This window comes from Bos grunniens, chromosome 21, assembly GCF_055505025.1.
Source record: "Bos grunniens cultivar Pamir isolate PY7600 chromosome 21, Bosgru_T2T1.0, whole genome shotgun sequence".
Taxonomy (NCBI): domain Eukaryota; kingdom Metazoa; phylum Chordata; class Mammalia; order Artiodactyla; family Bovidae; genus Bos; species Bos grunniens.
Window position 1 is genome coordinate 23,007,823 of NC_141185.1, and position 21,335 is coordinate 23,029,157.

The following is a 21,335-nucleotide window of genomic DNA, read 5'->3' on the forward strand; positions in this document are numbered from 1 at the left end:
GTTAAGTTGACAGTTATTGCACAAAAGGATAGAGATGCTTCTTATACTATTGTAAGACACAAAGCAGAGTTCAGGAAATAGTATTAGTACTGACTGGATGACAGCCATGGTTTAATAGTTTATTAAGCTCTTTTTCAGTTATTGTATTCCTGGAATCACAGATGCCTCCTTCTCTTGGTTTGCAAACTTTGTTTGTTTGCTATTATAAATGTTGTAATCTCAATACAGCTGTCAATTACTTAAGTTCTCATTCTTAATTTTCTTATTGTATAATGTGTGTTGCCCAAACATAGTGATATCCTAACAGACAGCCACTTCAACTTCTAAGATTACAAGAGAAAAACTAAAAAATTGTGTGATAAATCAAAGTATCAACAAGTTGAGAAAGAGTCATTCTCTTGGAGAGATAAGACTCTAATTATTTTTGAACATGTAACTATAACTAGCATTCTCCAAAGGAAAGCAGTAAATTACTTGTGGTCTGATTTAGTGACTGCCATTTAGCAAACACTTTGTAAATTTAGGCACTTTCTAGTTTTTCAACAGAGTCAATCATTTCACCTATTTTTATTTATTTATTTGGCTGTACCACATGGCTTGCCAGATCTTAGTTCCCTGGCCAGGGATCAAACCCATGCCCCATGTGTAGAAGCACAACGTCTCAAACACTGGGCCAGGGAATTCTCTATTTCACCGATTTTTTAAAAAATATTTGTACATTTTTTATACTGTTTTCATTTTATACATATTCAGAACTTTCCTGGTGGCACAGTGGATAAGAATCCACCTGCCAATGCAGTAGATGTGGGTTCGACCCCTGGCCCGGAAAGATTTCACGTGCCGTGCGGCAACTATGTCCATAGACCACAACCTCTGAGTCTGCACTCTAGAGCCCATGAGCTGACTACTGAAGCCTGTATGCCCTAGAGCACATTCTTCACAAGAGAAGACACTGCAACGACAAGCCCACACACACACCACACTGAAGAGTAGTCCCTGCTCACCACAACTAGAGACTGCTAAGTAGCTTCAGTCGTGTCCGACTCTGTATGACCCCACAGACAGCAGCCCATCAGGCTCTACCGTCCCTGGGATTTTCCAGGCAAGAACACTGGAGTAGGTTGCCATTTCCTTCTCCAATGCATGAAAATGAAAAGTGAAAGTGAAGTCGCTCAGTCGTGTCTGACTCTCAGTGACCCCATGGACTGCAGCCCACCAGGCTCCTCCGTCCATTGGATTTTCCAGGCAAGAGTACTGGAGTGGGGTGCCATTGCCTTCTCCGATAACTAGAGAAAGCCCATGCAAAGCAAGGAAAACCCAGTGCAGCCAAAAATTAATTAATTAAAAATAATATATATATGCAAACCCATGAACATCATCCAAACCATTTGACAGGAATCAGGAGCAATTTCAGTAGAAAAGTAAGTCAACACTGTATTTAGCTCCCTCAAGTCACCTAAAACTTGCATTCTCTCCTGCCTTAATTCTTTCTCTTACCTACCTTTCCTGCACTTTTGATGCTGGGGACTTTGGAAGTACTTTTCATTGCCAAAATACTTCCATACATTCTTAAGCTTAATCCCTTTATTTCCTCAGCTTGATAAAAAAAAAAAAAAAAAAAACTAGTCACTTCCAGTGACATCTTCATCTGCACCCTCTCTAGTAGAGCCTACTCTATGTTCAAATACTGTAATGTCAGACAGGAAAAAAGACCATGTAATTTTCCTGGTTCCCAACTGTCATTTTCAGTCCACTAATCCTTCATTAAACAACCCTTTCACTTTTGAAGTTTCTGTTATCCATTCAAAGTGTGTGGTCCATGGGCTAGTAGTGGTCCGAAACTGACACTGCCATGAAGCTGGTACTAAAATTCAGAAGCAGCAATCAAACATTTTACAGGAATTTCACAGAGCAAAGTTCATGGCTTTGAACTCATTAAAAGAATGTTTGCTTGAATTCTGCATGTCTATATATTTTTTATCTCATCTTTTGATAAGTCATTTTTATTGTATGTTAAAAAAGTAGTGGTCCATAACACATTTGAAAAATATTTTTTTAAAAACTAGTTTTCACCACAGACAGTTTAAGAAGCAATGATTTGGATGACTTGCTTCATATCTGTAACACTGTGATGTGAAAACCAAGGTAATTTTCCCACATTAAAAAAAATTTTTGCTTGCCAATATTCTAGACAGAAGCAAGAATCACACACACAACACTCTAGCTTTACAATTTCTTGACTCATTTATTCCAATAAAATTTACCTTCAAACAATATCCTCAGCCAGCATCTTGTTTTTAGTCCTCCTTAATCCTTAACTCTGAAATTCTACTCTTGGATCACAACCTTTCATTTTCCTACCTTCTTACTAAAACTGCTCTTTACTCTTCTTACCAGAATACACACTTTGTCTGGATGTGGACTTGCCTTCTCTGAATGCAACGCTTCTGCAAAAACAGCAACCCATGAACTTACAGAAGGCCTCACATGAGATTCCACACAGCACTGTTCTTAAGAAGGAATTCACTTCATAGCACATGAAGCGTGGTACTGGGCTCATGCTCCTGAAAACTGATCTTACCAAGTTCCACAGCATCATGAAGCAGCTGACTTGATACAACAGTGAAAACAGAATTTTGAAGACTTAAATATAGTGCCAGGTACCTGGCAATATCTTTTGGAGCTAGGATAAGGTTCTCTGTGACAATGTTTATGTTCCAAATCATAGTCCAACATATGGTACTTTTTCATTCACAGTCAGTATTCATGGGTCTAGGAATCAAGGGGTTGATATGGGAATGGCTTTATTATTACCCAGAGTGATCCAATAGCAAGATTTTTGCTTCCCATCTTGGCAAACTGAGATTCTGCTAATCCACAGGTGGTAGTTCCAAAGGGAGAGAAAAATTCTACTTAGTGATCTAACAAAAATCCCATTATGCTGGAAGTTGAAACTGTTACCTGGCCACGTAGAGGTCCTCATGCCTCTCAATCAATATGTAAGGAAGGAGGTAAATGTACAGGCTACAGAAACTAATTCTGACTACCTTGGGGAAGCAGAGTTGCTATTATACATTGAGGGTAAGGAGGAATATATCTAGAATACAGGAGACCACTCACAACATCTCTCACAGACATCTTATTCATCACATCCACCAATACCCTTAAAAATGAGGGTGAAATAAAAATATATGGAGATAAATAAGAATGGAACTAAAGAAGAGCAGATGTATATTAGAGAAGAGAAAGAGAGAGAGAAAGGAAAAATGAAGGAACAAATGAAAGAAGTGAGAAAAGGAGAAAGGGCAGGGAGGGAAGGAAGAAAAGAAGAAAGGAGGTGTGGAAAGAAGAATGGAAGGAAAGAAAGAAGGGCTAAAAGATGTCATTTGGGTAAAGAAAAATAACAAATAAGGAAAATTCATTCCAACATGAACAAATAGGGAATACTGAAAATCAATAATGGACAGACATAGAGTTTATTTTTAATTCTCATAATTTCTTTTAAAAACAATTTATTTCAATCAAAATAAATAAAAATGTCAATACATTAAGAAGGGTGATAGCAAATGAAATTTTACTCTTTTAAGATTCTTCAATTTAAACCATGTAATACACTATTAATATCAAGAAGATTGTGAGAAATACCATGGATTAAAAAAAAAACCTAAAAATTGTTAAGATGTCAATCTACCTCCATTTCAATGATCTACTAATTCAACACAATCTAATTATAATCCCACCAGGCTTTTTATAGAAGCTGAAAATCTGGTTTTAATATTTATAGAAAAATACAAAGAATCTATAACAAAAACAATCTTAAAAAAAGAACAAAGTTGGAGGACAAGCAATGCCTGACATCACTGATTTATAGCAATCAGTGTAGTGTGCCACTGGCATAAGCATAGGAAAACATGATTAAAATAGAATAGAATGTTCATAAACAGGTACAAGGCAAAGAATTCGCCTGCCAATGCAAGAGATGCAAGAGACACGGGCTCAATTCCTCGTTGGGAAGATCTGACAGAGGTAGAAATGACAACCCACTCCAGTATTCTTGCCTGGGAAATCCCATGAAAAGAGGAGTCTGGCGGGCTACAGTTCATGGAGTCACAAAGAGCTGGACACGTCTTAGCAATGGAGCACGCATGGATGGCCAATTAATTTTCAAAACACGTCACTAAAGCCATTCAACGGGGTAAAAAACACCTTTTCAACAAACAGTGCTGGAACAACTGAATATTAACCTGTTTAGAAAACGATCCTGAATCTAATATCATGCACAATAGTTCACTCAAAGTAAATCACAGATAAGAAGTAAAAACTAAAATAATAAAGCTTGTAGAGGAAAACAGGACAATATCTTTGTAATTTGGGGTGAGGACACATTTCCTAGACAAGGTACATTAAAATATTGCTATACCATCATATATGAATGCATATATATGGAATATAGCCCATGGGGTTGCAAAGAGACATGACTAAGCAACAGAACAACAACACATGGGATCTAGAAAAATTGTACAGATGAATCTATCTGCAGGGTAGGAAGGAGAGGGTGGGAAGGACGGAGGACACTACCCTGTGTAAAACAGCTAGTGGCAAGCTACTGTATAACACAGGGAACTCAGCTAGGTGCTCTGCGATGACCTAAAGGGGGTGGAAAGGCGGGTGGGTTGAGAGGGAGCACCGAGAGGGAGGTGGCATATGTATACATATGGCTGATTCACGATGTTGTACGGTAGAGACTAACACAACAATGTAAAGCAATTCTATTCCAATAAAAAATATGATATCTCAGATTTCATCAAAATTTAAAACTTGGTCCATCAAAGTAACAGAATTAAGAAAATGAGCAATCAAGAGAAGACTAGGAATAAATATTTTTACTATATATATCAAATAACTGACTTTATATAGAATATACAAATCAATAAAAAAGTCAAATAAAAGATAGGTAAAAGACTTGGACACATGTTCAAAAAGGTAAGTATATAAATGCAATAAGCACATGAAAAACTGCTATTAGTCACTAAGAAATATGTAGTAGAACCACAATGATATACATATTATTGCACAACTAATAAAAGTTATAATTAAAAATACTGACAATTGTTGGTGAGTCCATAAATTGCTGCTGAGACTGTAAAATGATAGAGCAACTTCAGTGAGCAATTTGTGATCCCAGAATTTCATTTTTAGATTTGTAACCAAGAGAATGAAAACTTACGTCCACAAAAAGGCTTATACAAGAATTCTCATAGTAGCCTTAATGATAATGAACAAAAACGGGACAAATCCAACTTTCCTGTTCCATCAACAGGAAAATGAATAAGAAATGCAAGATTATACACAATGGAATACTTATCAATAAAAAGGAAAGAAGTACTTGGTAGAAAGAGCAATATGAATGAATATAAATATTGTGCTGCCAATTGTGTAATTGTTTAATCTACTTGCACGAAGTTCTAGAATATGCAAAATAAATCTATGGTTAAAAACAGAAAAGTCTGTAGGGTGATACTTCGGGATCTTATGTTCCCCAAAGTGGTTTCCCTCAATGGTTTTGGGGTCCATGGATGGTCTGCACCTGAATTAATCATTACATTTTCCAATTCTATCTTTGCTTAGACATATCAGCTGGAATTATTCAGAAACAATGGTCCCCGGCCCTCAGTCATCTTTTTAAAAAATAATTAATTAATTTTGAAAAAACAAAAACAAAACAGAAAAGTCATTTGGGTGGGGCAGATGTGATTGGTAGGGAAGGGAAATAAATGAGGGGACTTTCCTGGGATATGGAAATGTTCCTATCTTCAGAGGGATGTGGTCATGTGGGTGAAAATATTTGTCACAACTTGTCAAATTGCTGATTTAATACTTAACGTATTTCATTTGTGTGTAAATTGCATTTGAAATAAAAATTGTAAATAAAAAGTAAATATATTAATAGCAAAAAACATTCCATTTTCAAGGATATCTAAACCAAAATAACACTCATGAAGATCTAGTAATATATTTATGACTTACAGACATATTTATTGAAAAAGTTTCCAGATGAATTATAACTTAGAAATATATTTCATTATATATTCTAACCTACTAATAAAGACTATGATAATTTTTTACTGCAACAGGTTAAATAATGTTAACAAGGAGTTAATATATAACTTCAGAATTTTTTTCTAGTTACAGGCTACTATTACTACTACTACTAAGTCACTTCAGTCGTGTCCGACTCTGTGCGACCTCATAGACGGCAGCCCATCAGGCTCCCCCATCCCTGGGATTCTCCAGGCAAGAACACTGGAGTGGGTTGCCATTTCCTTCTCCAACGCATGAAAGCGAAAAGTGAAAGGGAAGTCACTCAGTCGTGTCCGACTCTCCGCGACCCCATGGACTGCAGCCCACCAGGCTCCTCCATCCATGGGACTCTCCAGGCAAGAGTACTGGAGTGGGGTGCCATTGCCTTCTCCGACAGGCTACTAGTAACAGCAAAAACCATTATCCCCTGAATCATTGCAAGTATCAACATTAGATATTTAAATTAATTCTAGGAGGTGATTTGAGAATCTGATCTTTTGTGATCCCAGAGCTTAGTATTATGATAGATGAGTCAAGTAGCAATTAATCAAACAAACCTGTAGGTAAATGTACAGGCACAGCCACAGAGTCATTTTCAACAGTGAAGGCCTTGATGTTGAGAAAGAAAGTTTTATTTTAAAAAGTGCCCTAATACTTTGGACTAAAGACTTACATTTTATAGTGAATGATACATTCAGGTATCTTTATGTTACTCCTGCACTACTTGTGTAAACAAGTCAAATAATTTTACTACATATTTGGTTGCATGTTCCTGTGTTTTTGAAAATAAAATTTAGCAGAAATATAATTAACCAAAATGCTAACTGAAAATTTTCCTTATGAAATCAGAGATGTAATGAAGAAACAAAATCACAGCAGTTTGAATTTTTGTGCCCAAATGGCACTTTATGAAACTATAAAGTAGTTTTCCAAGATTACTACAAAATATGGGATTTTTTAAAATCATAAATTTATAACTTACACAAAAAATGTCACAAAGTCTTTAGAATAAAGATGCTTTCATGCCAAAACTTTATAATACAGGCTCCTCAAAACTTCTGCTAATTATCAAATGTGTTCATGGCTTAAATTCACACTCCCTTCAATCTTGCCTAACACTGCTTTTTCTGGAAAATAAGGATAGGTTTACTATTACACTAAAGAACAATGTATCAGAGAAAATGGTACTGCATGCTTAACATGGCCTATTCTATTTTAAAAAGTATTAGTTGCAAAGCTGGTGAAGACTAATTTTTAAGGAAATAATTTCAGTTTTTGATATTTTAAGATGGTAAAATTACATGTGGACCTTTAGGAATGATATGCTGAAATGCAGTTTTAACAGAATGACCCATAGGAATTAGCACAGAAAAAGAATAATAGAAATTCTAGATCTACTTCAAAAAAGATGAAGAAAATCTTAAAGAAAAAAAAAAATCAGTCCTCAACAGCAAGAGGCAAGCTTAGAAAAATATGTATTTTCTACCCAACAAGCTATATTGTGATCTCAAGCATATAACTTTCTAGAGAAAGTAAAACTAATTAATGATGTAAAAATACCAGATTGGTGATTGCTACTGGAGAACAGCAAGGGCATGGGTTAACTGAACAGAGAACGGGGGGAATTTCTGGAGTGATAACTAATGATATGCTGTGCTGAAGAATTCAGAGGACAAAGTACCAATGCCTGCCTTCACCTGAAATTCATAAAGTGAGTGAGGTGAACTGATGGATAGAGGAAAGGATGGATAATGCAGAGATAATATAACAAATCAAGCTTCAATGGGTCTTGATATACGCAGAACTCCTGGAACCAGTCCCCTGTAAATACCCTCAGGATGACTGGAGTTGTCCCAGTTTGTGTGTAAAAATAAACTTTAGCAAATCTCCTTGAAGAGCAAACCCAGATTCCTGGCCAGTGATGTGACCATCAAAGGTAATGTTCCACATGAGCAGAGGAAAGCATAACCAAGTTTCCAGATTTCCCCATTGTTAAGTGTTGCTTTCACTTTGTAGCCCTTGTAATTCACATAATAACTAGCACCTAATAAATGCAAAATAATGATCTGTTAAATTATTAGAAGTTTGCCAAAAAACTCATACTTGAAAAGAAAATAAATCATAACATTTAGAGTTTCATTTTTCAAGAAAAGTAGGAGACATGTTTAACATTGTTATTGTGACTAAAAATTTTTATTAATTTTTTCCCCTGTCAGTTTGTTAATTTGCTTTCCTGTCTGTCATACAATTATTTGCCTGTGCATTTTTTCCAGCCCATCTTGCTGAAATTTATTGTTGATATTTGATCTGTTCTAATAACTTCCTTTCTTCTTATTACAACATTTTTACAACTTTTTGAAACTATAAATAACTTTGGACAAGTACAGATAAGCAAGAAGGGGAACAGTCATGCACAGATCCTTTGTCTTATTTTCAATGCATATCAAATATACTACTTGATAACCTGATTTTTCACTTTGATTTTATATTTTGTCAGATATTTGTATATTTTTCTAAATGTTTATATTAAGATTTATTGAACTCATGCTGTTTGGGGAGGTAGTTATGTTTTTTCTCTTCTTTTCATACCAGGAGCATTTTTGTAGGTAAATTTTTATGTACATCCATGTTTATTTCCTTAGGGAAAATTCTCAGAAGTAGAAATACTAAATCAAAGAGTATAAACATTTTAAATAAATATAGATTTTTGTACTGCCTTCATAGAAAAATTGTACACAGAAATGTTGAGATTTCATCCAAGGGGAATTTGGATGAATAAAATACTCAGGAACTTAGACTTTATTTTCTAGGCAGTTGGGTCTCCTGAAATTTTTTTTAGTTTTCTGGTAATAAAGAAAGTACGTTCTTGAACAAGATTTCTGGACAGCACTGCATAAAGCAAATTATATACTATAAGTCCAAGGCTGAGGAAATAGTTGGGATCCTATTGTAATAATTCAGGCAAGAGATAATGAGGGTCTAAACAAGAAAAATGATAGAGGAATAGATATGAAAGCTAAACTTGCATTTAAAAAAAAAAAACAGTTTAAATCATGTATGACTTATAGGAAAGAACACACATCTTAAGTAAAAATTTGGTGGATATTGATCCCATTTTATAGTACAGAAGCAGCACTCCAGAGGGTTCCTCCATGCCTCTTCCTAATCAGAATTCCTTTCCAAGAGTAGTCATTACTCTCACTTCTAACACTGTCTAACTTCTAACACCTAGGTCATTTTGCATGTTTTAAACTTGATATAAAAGGAATCATGCTATGTACTCTTTATCTTAATCTATAACCAATAGAGTTACAAAGCAACAGATCACCTGTATTTGTGGTAAACTGTTCAGCTGTCTTCTTAGAATTTTCTTCACTGTAATCCTGTACTGGATTCACATCTTCCTCTTAACTAGTTTATTTTTCATTTTGCTAGAGCTTCAGTTCAGTTCAGTTCAGTCACTCAGTCGTGTCCAACTTTTTGTGACCCCATGAATCCCAGCACGCCAGGCCTCCCTGTCCCTCACCAACTCCCGGAGTTCACTCAAACTCACGTCCATCGAGTCAGTGATGCCATCCAGCCATCTCATCCTCTGTCGTCCCCTTTTCCTCCTGCCCCCCAATCCCTCCCAGCATCAGAGTCTTTTCCAACAAGTCAACTCTTCGCATGAGGTGCCAAAGTACTGGAGTTTCATCTTTAGCATCATTCCTTCCAAAGAAATCCCAGGGCTGATCTCCTTCAGAATGGACTGGTTAGTGCATGGTATATCAACAGCTTGCAAGCTATAGAGAAGGAGGAACCTGACTAGTGAAATGTTTAGCTGAATTTCTTTAATTACCCTGATATTTACTCCGTGGTCCTCCCTGCTTTTTATATTTGTCAACTGTGGACCTGAAAGATCTCAGGATCTATAGTTTTCATTACAGCATTTGACAGAAGTAAGTAACTATCAAAAAAAGATAAATTATATTTTGGGTAAAAGAGGCACATAAATGTTTTAAAAATATTTTCAACAACAAACACAATAAAGAAAAGTACACAGATGAAAAAGGGTTACTACTGAATTTAGGGATTTGGAATGACTCTTTTCCAGAAAATAGTGATGAGTTAAGATTCTCTGCATGGTGTTCAGGTAATAGAAATTTATGATCATTCATTCAGCCTTGATAGGCCAAGATGGAAAATTAACAACTAGAAGACGACAAAGGAAAAGGAAGCTCAGGGAAAGGACATGGAGACACTTCACCTGGGGAAAGAGAAAATAGTGCTAATTATGATGACATTTCTGTGGTATTCTTTCCAAAGACTCAAAATCTCATTCTAACCATAAGAAAAAGGTATAGTTTCAGCTTTAGTCCGAAGGCATGAAAACCAGGAAAGTCAATGATATAAGATTCAGATGTTAATGTCATCCAGAAACACCCTCACAGACACAATCAGAAATAATGTCTAACCAAAAAGCTGGACACCCCATGGTCCAGTGAAGTTTTCACACAATTAGCATACTATTCCTTGGGGTTCTGGCTAAATTAGACTGGTTCTAGGGTAGTTTTGATTTCCCAGGATATGCATAGATGGTTAGAGCCTGGCAGGAGAAGGCTTCAGGCCTCACTGATAGTTGTAGTCCATAGAATAATATCATATTTTCATTGATTGGAACTCAGCTGGTTCCCAGTGCAGTAGGTAAAGGGCCTAGCTTCTGAGCACTGAATAAGTAAGGCCTGGGAATGAAGACTGGAGTATGGACTTTTGCCAAAAGGGTTACGGGGGTTGGTATATAAAATATATCCAAAACACAAAAGCAAAGACCTTATAATAAAGACTTGGAATATAGCAGGGATAAAGAAAGAAAGTGGTCAGTTCTTTATGTACATGGATGTTTTAGTTAACAAAATAAATGATTTCTAAAACATCCTAAGCTGGAGTTTATACCTGTAATTGTTGTAAGCTCATAAAAATAGTTTTGACTCTCTCTTTAACAATATAGGGCTTCCCTGGTGGTTCACATAGTAAAGAATCTGCCTCCAATGCAGAAGACCTGGGTTTGATCCCTGAGCTAGGAAGATCCCCTGGAGAAGGGAATGCTACCCAGTACTCTTGCCTGCGGAATTCCATGGACAGAGGGGCCTGGCAGGCTACAATCCATGGGGTCACAAAGAGTCAGACACAACTGAGACACTAACACTTCACTTTTTTTAAAACAATATGCTGAATGATCCAAGATTGAATACAATTGGTAGGGTACAAAATGCTAAAAAAAAAAAAAAAGTTGCTCATTTAAAAAGATTAAATTGAACTTTGCCCAATTCTAATCTGAAGATAAATGATAAATGTCAGATTTCCACATTGAGATAGGATAGAATTGTTTGTGGCAGAACAGTGCTCCAGCCAAGAAAAAAGAAAGCTAGATTAAAATTTAAAAATCATGTTTAAGACAGCAGAAGACTGCTACTGCAACAATGACTTGAGCAGCTAGAATTCTGAAGAGGGTTTAGCTGGAGACAGGTGATTGGAAGACTGGAAGTTGTTTTTTTCCTCCTAAGTTTTAAAGGCTCAAGGAATGGGCAAGAGGCTGAGAAATCAGGCTGTGACTACATAGAAGACTCTGGCTGGAGAACAGAGAAGTCATCTAAGCCTCTGGCATTTATGCAGGGCTGAAGTGACAAAATTAGAGATTTGAGACTTGTTTCCATCTCAGATCATTTGCTAAATCCCAAACCTGTACAGGGCTCGAAGTTAAAGAGCTAAGCCCTAAGCCCTGTGAAAAGAATACTGGCATTTCCAACAGTCTTAAAATGCTGAGAAGACAAACAACAGACTAGAGGATTCTCCAGGAGTAGGTCCCTAGTGAATACTCAGCTCTCAGTTTAGGAAGCCTCCCCAAAAGCACAGGGGTAAACCACAGGTAGAGCAAGATGTGCCAAAACTCACCCAGCCTTCAAGGATATAGTAAAGAACGTCAGATACTGGTAGAAATGAACTAATAGGAAATATTTTATGAAGTATAAAAGGCACAGCTGGTTAAGTGACAACCTGAAGCAAGCAAGAAAAGAGGTCCACTAGTGTGAAACAGAGCAGTTGTCCACTAACCGAAATATGTAAGAAAGATACAAAGTAGAAAAGGCGGAGTATATGGGTGCCACATGCAGGTAGGCCAGTCACTGATATGATGGAGACAAGCAGAAATTTCTCTTTCTATTGGCGAGAAGAGGTTGGATAGTTGCGGGGACAGGAAGAAGATAAAAAAGAGTCCTCCAGAGGGGGAGAGTGAGTGGACTAGCAAAAGGCAAGAAGGTTATCAGGCAACACCAGGGGTCTACTTGAAGACAACTGTCATGAACAGTTGAGTCATCAAATGTGTGATAGACTCTTGCCATATAAAGCTTTGAAGGTATACAACAGGCAGAAAGTTAAATTTATAAAACTTAGGTTTTGTTAGGTGAGCAGGACAAAGGAAGAGGGTCAGGACAACTGAGGTTATCTTACATGCTAGTAGGAGCTACTTATGGTGACCCAAGGAATCTAAGCTAGATAAAGACAGAAGAGAGGACATGAAGGGGTTAAAGGAAAGGAAAAGAGGTGATAAGATCACTATAATCAGGCGCCAGTAGAGTTGAAAATTTGCTAGAATTTTAGAATAGGCTGGAAAGATAGTAAGTGGATGCTTGAAATTGAGACTGATAATGACCAAGAATAAGGTATGATCATAGGGTGGATAGCAGAACAGGTAAAGAGCATCTGGAAGACTGGAGGAGAGAGATTCAGAGAGATGAGATGGCTATTGAAAGAATCATCCACATAGATATTTAAATCACCAAGAATTGTGACAGGAGTAAGCTAAAGAAAGAGACAGTAAAATAGATCCTAAAATCTTTAAGAGATGAAGGAAGCTATATGGGAGTGTATATATGACTGCAACAGCAGTGTGTAATGGGTGGTACAATCTGATGCATGGGTCTCAAAGCTGGAGGTGTTTAGAGAGAAAAAAGGAAGAATGATTGAAACGCACTAATCGAACAAGCCTCCAAGGCCAGTGGCCCAACTGCTGGGGGAGGGAATACATTCACACTTGAGAGGACTGCAGTCGAAGCTGCATCCTCAGGGTGGTGATCAAGTTTCAGCTGGAGCAGGAAGGTGTAAGTAATGTTCAGAAAGGAATACCCTAATAATTTGATTCATTTATCCATGTTTACTAAAAGGCACTGAATTAGGCACTGGGAATAAAACAGTAATAAAGACATAATCTCAGCCCTCCCAAAACTGTGACTCAAGTAAGAAGTCTCATATAAAAGCGATTACTTTAAAGAATTGAACTAAATTTTTATAAAAAGCTAACAGTTTTATTAAGAAATGAGGATGCATATATTTGAAGAATGATATAACAAAATATGTGATTATCTTAATATAGCTAATCATTGTGGTATTAATTATAAGCTAAAAACTAATTTGAATTAAGAATAAGTGGGGGGAAGTCATTTTTTAATGTAAAGAAAGAGGGAAAAATGGTAGACAGCTTTTTATAGATACATGCAGGTACCTGAGACAAAGCAGCATCTCGTTCTTCAATCACTGCGTTCATTTCTTCTGCAGTTATTCTCTTTTTACATTCCTTGGTCTTGTAGATTCTATCCACAATTATAGCTCCATTCTTCTGAATAGCTACCCCTGTGTCTGCATTGTTTATTCTGTTCAGTAATTCCTGTAATGTCTACCAACACCATTATATGTTAGTCAGACATGAAGTTTTAATATATTTTATTTAATATAGGGTTTTAATTAATAGGCACATGTGAATTGTAAATTGACTGAGTGAAGTTATTGAATTTTCATATTGCAGCAAAGATGTACATTATTAGTGTGTCAATTCTTCTTTTTCCCACATCTTAGTTCTTGAAACCCACTCAATTGAACTTAAGCCTCTAAGATATAAGACTGACATCAAGAAATCTCCTCGGAGAATGGCTTACCATGTCATTTTCTTCAGGGTTAATATTTTCTAGCCTAGAAAAAAGGGACACAGAAAGCCTGATCAGTAGCATTTCCTTAGTGCAGCAAAATGAGTTCGCTTTTTAAATCTTTAGAACCTCAAGTAATTTCATTCGACTAGTCTTTAGAGTCAACCATGACACTGAACATATTAAAGTGCCACCTGCTCGACTCCATCTTTCAATAATGCTCCATATCTTCTGCACTGACTTCAGACTGTTAAGTTATTAATGTTTACTGCTATATATGACTACAAGGATCAATTGTTCATATGTGCTTAGATGAAGAAAGTTCCCCAGTGATAGAAGCACTCATTCTCATCATTATATTTATTTCTGGACTTTCAATTCTTACCAGAAACTGTATTTCCTCTCCTTTTTGGACATCATCACAAGTAAAACAAGGCAAGTATTTTTACTACAGAGTTAAACAATGTTCCCTCAAAAAGCAACAACAAATAATTACCACTAAATTTGACCTGACAATCTCCTGCTGCTACCTATTTGGTAAAACAAATATGCTGTATAGAAATGCTGACCAAAACTGGGCCACATTTTTAGATGTCTAATATTATTTTCTCTTCTGCATAACATAGATAGAATTATTCAAATTAAGGGCAAAAAAGGTAAACTGGTTCCCGTCATAAATGCATTTTTGTCTTACAAGAGTCATAGTGCTGGGGGAGGATGGGATGGGAGGTAGGAGGGAAGCTCAAGAGGGAGGGGACATATGTATACATATGTATACCAAAGTATACATATGTATACCATGTTGATGTATGGCAGAAAGTAACACAGTATTGTAAAAGCAATTATCCTCCAATTAAAAATAAATTTTAAAGAATGAAAAAAAAGAAAAGAGTCTTAGTGCTCACTGAAAAGTTTGCTGATGTTGGTAAACTGAAGAAATGCAGTAAAAGTAAAGAAAGAAGTTCTAAATCACATATTTAGAAAATATCTGTTATATAACTTAGGCAATAATTAAATTTGGTAGATTAAATGAAACTTTATCATGGATACCAGTGAAACTACTTAGATTTTAGAAATGATTTCAATTATTTAAAAACTGTACTAGGGAATTCCCTGGTGGTCTAGTGGTTAGGGCTTTGTGCTTCCACTGAAGGGGGCATGGGTTCAATCCCTGGTCGGGGAACTAAGATCAGACATGATGTGCAGTGCAACCAAAAACAAAAGGTAAAATAAAAATTGGACTAAAAATTTTAGATATCCAAATTTCTGTTTTGATTTTTTCCCCTTGATTTCTTTACTCCTATGATTTAACATTTACCGCCCAAAAAAAAAAAAAAAAAAGGATACTAGGAAAAAATAAAAGATACTTAATAAATTTATTACAAAATTGTTCCAAACTCCACAGTTCAAACTACTACATTCATAGAGAGGAAGTAAAGATGAACATATATAAAAAAACTATTCCTACCCATATTTAAATAGTATTTAAGTTAACAAGTAGGTGAAGCAATTTTGAATTATATGTATTTAATGTATTATATCTCAAACTGCTAATGTCCCCTTGGATTCACATTTCAATAAGGGTAAATATGTACTCTTTTATCTTTTTCTCCCAAAATCAATCCAAAGTTTTCAAATATTTTGCTTCATAGAAGCTTAGTTTATAAGAACTATGAAGATAATCACTTCTTTTACTCAATTAAAAAATACAGTGGAAAAGTATAAGATAAAATTCTTACACTTAAGATCATGTAAAAACATTTTAAAAACATGAGCAGCTTTAACCATCAGTTACTGGTTGGCTAAATATGATTTTTAGAAAGCCATAGGTGGTGAGAAATATTTACCTTAATATTGTTCTTTATAGATGAAATCAAACTAAGAGCTGATTAACGACAGTTTCCAAAGAAGCTTAAATTTTTATAAATTTAACAATTTATTAAACTTGATCATTTAAAATGGGAAAAGACACGTGGAAATTAAGTGTTTAGATTTACAGATTACTGGAAACAAAAAAATTTATTTCTCAGTATTACACATCTCCCTTTTTTTGTTTTGTTTTAAAGAATTACATATGGACGAAAAGAAAACGGCAGTAGAGACAGGTTAACGAATTCCTATGTTCCAAATAATCAACACAATAAAAAGTGCGTGGAATTCCTGTGTAATATCTGTACATTTTTTTCAGGCACTGCAAAGTGAAGAATTATTACTTTAAGGAAAATCAAATTAAGAGTTTAAATGATTTAAATTAACAGTTTTCAACAGGAAAGGGTTAAGATAACTGTATCTAATCTCATATTAAATTCCCTGCTAACAACTAAAATTTAAGAAAAAATATTAAAATCAAATTTTCTTAGCAGATGTTATATACTGGATCCTCAGTATATGAATTCAGCATTCTGATTATAAATAACTTGTGTGGTTGTCTTTAAAACTCCATGACATACAGTGACTTATCACTTTCTGATAAATGAATCTGAACCATGTTTTAGTGAGTGAGTGTGTCAGGTCTGAAATGCAGGGAATAAGTGAGTGAGCCAAGTCAGCCACTTAGCATGTGAATCTCCATTTTGCTTTATTATGACCCTTTAAAACTGATATAAGTATAAAGATAAATGGTCACTAAGAGAAAAATAAAATGTGAAAAGAAAAACTTAAAAACTCTCGTACAAAACAACAACGAGGTATCACCTAATACCTGTTAGAATGGCTGTTATCAAAAGGACAAAACTATATTTGACACATTTTTCTGAGATGGATCATTCAATATCTACTTAAAGATTAAAAATCAACAAAAGTGGCTTCTAGAAGATTAAATATAGTTCTACGGTAAGTACATAATATACTGTATCACTAATGAAAACAAAAATTAAACAAACAACTTACCTTTAAAAAACTGAAGCAATTTGAAATAGTTATGTAAGACATTCAACTTTCTATGTAAAATGACTTTTTAGGCTTAAGGTTTACTAGCAGCGTGTACAACATAAAAGTTTTATTTGCTTAATAAAGACAAAATAATAGTTGTCATATGAAATATATCTGACAAATTATACATTATATTTTAATAGGAAGTTTACAGTTAAACAAAAGAACCTCAACCTTTCATAAACTCTAAATTATTCCTATAACAGTCTAATTAGAGAGTCATGATAATCAGTAAGAATATTGCTGAAGTAAACGTCCATGGGCTCAAGTTTCAATTGATTTCCTATACCATGCAAATTCTGACTGACAACCTTGCACTCTAAGTGGAAAGACTCATGCACGAAATGTCACATTTCTTGATTTATCCCTAAATCAGTCAATATAACATCTTTTCCTTCTGAACCTAGAGTCATTTACCTTGTTCAATGGGAAGAAGCAAAACTTTGAACCCAAATGATAAAACTAATTAATGATCAGCTTATCAGAAAATCCTAAAGTATTTGCTTTTTTCTCTAAGTCTTATTTTTTACACAGTGCCACCTTTAATATGGTATAAAAAAATACACCAATAATAACAGATTGAAAAAAGATATCATGATCTCAAAAGCTGGAATGTTCATATGCACGCATGTCTATATTGGCATGCTACAAAAGTCATTTTACCTTGAATCCTTTTTATTTTTTCCTAGTTTTGGATAGAAGCAAAAGAGACAAAAAAGCATTAAAAATTCAGGGAGTAAGGGAAAGCAGAGAGACAAGACAAACATTATACAGAAAGATGCAAAGTAGATCAGAAGTGAAAATATAGTTAAGAGAAAAGAGAAGGAAAGAATTTCCAGATTACAGGAATCAAGAAATGAGGAATTAAAAAAGAAATGTTGGAGAAGGAAATGGAAATGGCAACCCACTCCAGTATTCTTGCCTAGGAAATTCCATGGACAGAGGAGTCTGCCATGCTACAGTTCATAGGGTCACAAAGAGTCAGACACAACTGAGCAACAGAGCATATACTCTATTATGAGACCAAAGGAAAGAGAAAGTTCAAATTGAGAATAACTATCATATCTCAATGATATGGGATAAATTATATGGGATACTTTGCTACACAAAGTAGAGCACTATCTCTCAAATCAAGGAAAAAGGTCGTTGTTTAGAGAAATAAAGATGTAAAACCCTTTTTAAAAAAGAGATGTAAAATAATTCATATATTTTCTTCTTATACACAATGCTTCTAAATATGCCTTTCAGTCAAGCAAAGCTCCGTTATAAATTGGTTCTATCTTAACAAAGATTTAGTCTAAAATGCACTATTGAGGTTCAGAGTTCATAGACCTCAGCTAACTAGAAAGGAACCTCCACAGCACCATAAAACTGTACTGGCATGCTATTTGTTGCTGCTGTTGTTCTTACTTCTTATGTATTTGTCCTGATCCCCTTACCTGAAACCCTAGAGTGTAATAAAGCAGGAGCTGTCTATAAACTTTTCCTAGGAACTAACAATTCTTTATCACTTGAAATTATTTTAAATATTTATGTAATTATTTACTTGATGCTGATCTTAACTGAGACCATAATGCTGTGTTCCCAGCAACTAGCAGTGTACCTGACACTTAGCACATATTCAATAAGTATTTATTGAATGGATTAAGTAACTAAAAGAGAAGGCTTAGGATAGGACTGTTTTCCTTTACTCCCTTCCCCATTCTTCCCTCAATATGAACTCTACCTAGAACAAAATGAAAAAGGTTGTACCTCAAAGAAGCCTAATTTTCATGTATTGTAATAAAAACTATAACAAAACATATATACAAATGAAAATAGACAACGGAGGCTAAAAAATTTAAAGAAGGTTCAATTTAGATCCATCTTTTAAAGAGACAAAATGAACTGACTATCTCCTAGTCCATAAAGCAAGTCATATTTCCAAGGGAAAAAAAGAGATAGAATGAACAAAACTAAGAGACCAATCTAAGAGGAATTCTGAGGAAGAAGTTCTGGTTTGGATATGTGGGAGAGTGGTTATGCCAATGATTGGTAGAGGGAATTAAGGAGAATCAGGTTTTAAAAATAAATTAATAATTCCATTTTTGGATATGATGAGTTTGAGTTGCCTGAAGAGATCTGAGGTATCTACTACATGTGACTTACTATGACTCCTTAGGCAGGTAGGCGATCACTCTTAAGTTTGCTCACCTATAAAGCTTGAATATCACCTACCTCAATGAGTTGTGACGCTACATAAAAAATTGATTTGTAATCTTTGTCAGGCAAATTTCATTTCAAAAAACATTCAAATCTATTTATAAGCAAAATTCATGATTAAAATTGGTGATCTCCTGGAGGAGGAAACAGCAACCCACTCCAGTATTCTTGCCTGGAAAATTTCACAAACAGAGGAGTCTGGTGGGCTACAGTCCCTGGGGTCGCTGAGTTGGACATGATCAAGCATGCACAGCAAAGCACATATGTGTATGTATAACAGATTCATTCTGCTGTACACCTGAAACTAACACAACATTGTAAATCAACAATGCACAAATAAAAATGATATAAAAAACTGATGATCAATCTACATAAAAGATTTATGGTCATAAATTATATGTGAAGTGTAATACTATGAATGGTTGATAAGCTGAAGCTAATAATACTTACAAATCCCTAAAGAAGAGTTCTAAAGGTATTAATAGCTGCATTATTGAAATAAGAAAAAAGGTTATCTATTTGAAGAGTATGTTTAAACACATTCAGCCCCAACAACTGTTTTTGTAGATAAAATCAAACTGATTCTGCAAGGTATATGGAAAGGCAAATGTACCAGAATAGTCAAAGTAATTCTATAGTAAAAGAGCAAGGTTTAGAAGGATGCCATCTGATTTCAAGATTTAGCAATCAAGAGTGTGTGGTACTGGCAATGACAGTGACAGACTCACAGATCAATGGAACAGAAAAGAAAGTCCTGAAATTAACCCACATGAATACAGTCGATTGATTTTTGGCACAGGTGCAAAGGAAATTAGTGGAGAAATGATACGCTTTTCACAAATGGTGCTGGAATAAATAAATGTCCTGATGTATAACTATATGTACCATGTACCACCTTACACAAAAATCAATTAAAAATGAATTATAGGCCTACATGTAAAACATGAAATTTATAAATTCTAGAAGAAAACACAGGAGAAAATTTGGTGTGACCTAACATGTGGCACTGAGTTTTAGATTCAATACCAAAAGTACAAAACATAAAAGAAAAACCAATAAGTTGGATTTTATCAAAATTTAAACTTATATTCTGCTAAACACATTGTTGAGAGACCAAAAATATGGACTGCAAGAAAATATTTGAAAACCACCTATCTGAAAAAGGACTCACATACAGAATGCATAAAGAACACTTAAAATTAACAAAAGAAAACAATACAACTTCAAAAACTGGTCAAATATCTGAACAGACACTTTACCAAAGAAGATACACAGCTGGTAAATAAACATTTACCAACTCAGTATCATCTGTTATTAGAGAATGGCTAAATGTCCAAAATAGGAAACCTAACCAAACAAAAAGGACAATTACAAATGCTGGCAAAGATGGTAAGCAATGAGAATTCTGATTCATTGCTGGGTGGGCACATCCCTTTCATAAAACATTTTATATGTTTTATAATGCTAGAAAGTAAGAAAATGTTCAAAAACCAAAAGGATGAGAACAAGCCAAAGGCATACAGGAATCACCTGAGAGAGTTTCCAATGTCAAAACTGGAACACCCCAAGAAACAGAATAACACAGAATTTGATTACAAGTCAAAGTATTAAATGAATGTCAATGAGTCCATACTGACATAACTAAACACATAAATGAGGGATAAAAATCTCCTATATTGAAGAATCACAAATAATTTATATAGATATTCTCCACTAAGAAAGGCAAAGTGAATTAACCAGGACTTCCCTGGTGGTTCAGTGGTTAAGAATCTGCCTTCCAATGCAGGGCTGGATCCCTGGTCATGGCACTAAGACCCCACATGCTGCAGGGCAACTAAGCCCATGCACCACAACCAGAGACACCTGCACGCCGCAACAAGACCCAGCACAACCAAAAAAACTCAACCTCCTAGCCCACACTCTCCAGCCCCACCATTGAGTACAGGCTGTACTTTAGTGATCTGCTTCAAAGAGTTTAAAAGAGGAATAAAAGTATAAAAGAGGATAAAAGAGGATAAAAGAGTATAAAAGAGGAATGTGGGTAACTTTACAGTGAAGAAACATGGCAAGCACTACCTTGACTGGGAGACCAAAATTAACATCCCCGGCTGAAAGTCACGTTGACAGAATATAATCTTGAAATGATGTGATTAAACATGGCATTTC

General features: G+C 35.2%; 1 protein-coding gene across 50 annotated transcripts in view; it reads right to left on the reverse strand.

The window, feature by feature from the left end:
* Window positions 1–21,335, reverse strand: part of MIPOL1 (mirror-image polydactyly 1) — a 360,677-nt gene that overhangs the window by 201,126 nt on the left and 138,216 nt on the right. For 39 of the 50 annotated variants that reach the window (XR_015149709.1, XR_015149711.1, XR_015149713.1 and 36 more), the window contains 2 exons: window positions 14,049–14,082; window positions 13,619–13,789 (listed from right to left, as the gene is read on the reverse strand). Coding sequence is in view for 45 of the 50 variants with exons in the window: in XM_086363465.1 (XP_086219591.1) it covers window positions 13,619–13,789; window positions 14,049–14,082 (205 nt within the window). In the remaining 5 variants the exon portion in view is untranslated. Of the gene's footprint in view, window positions 1–3,457; window positions 9,864–13,618; window positions 13,790–14,048; window positions 14,083–21,335 lie in introns of those variants that run through there. The other 11 variants (XM_086363479.1, XM_086363496.1, XM_086363491.1 and 8 more) reach the window with 2 other exon arrangements.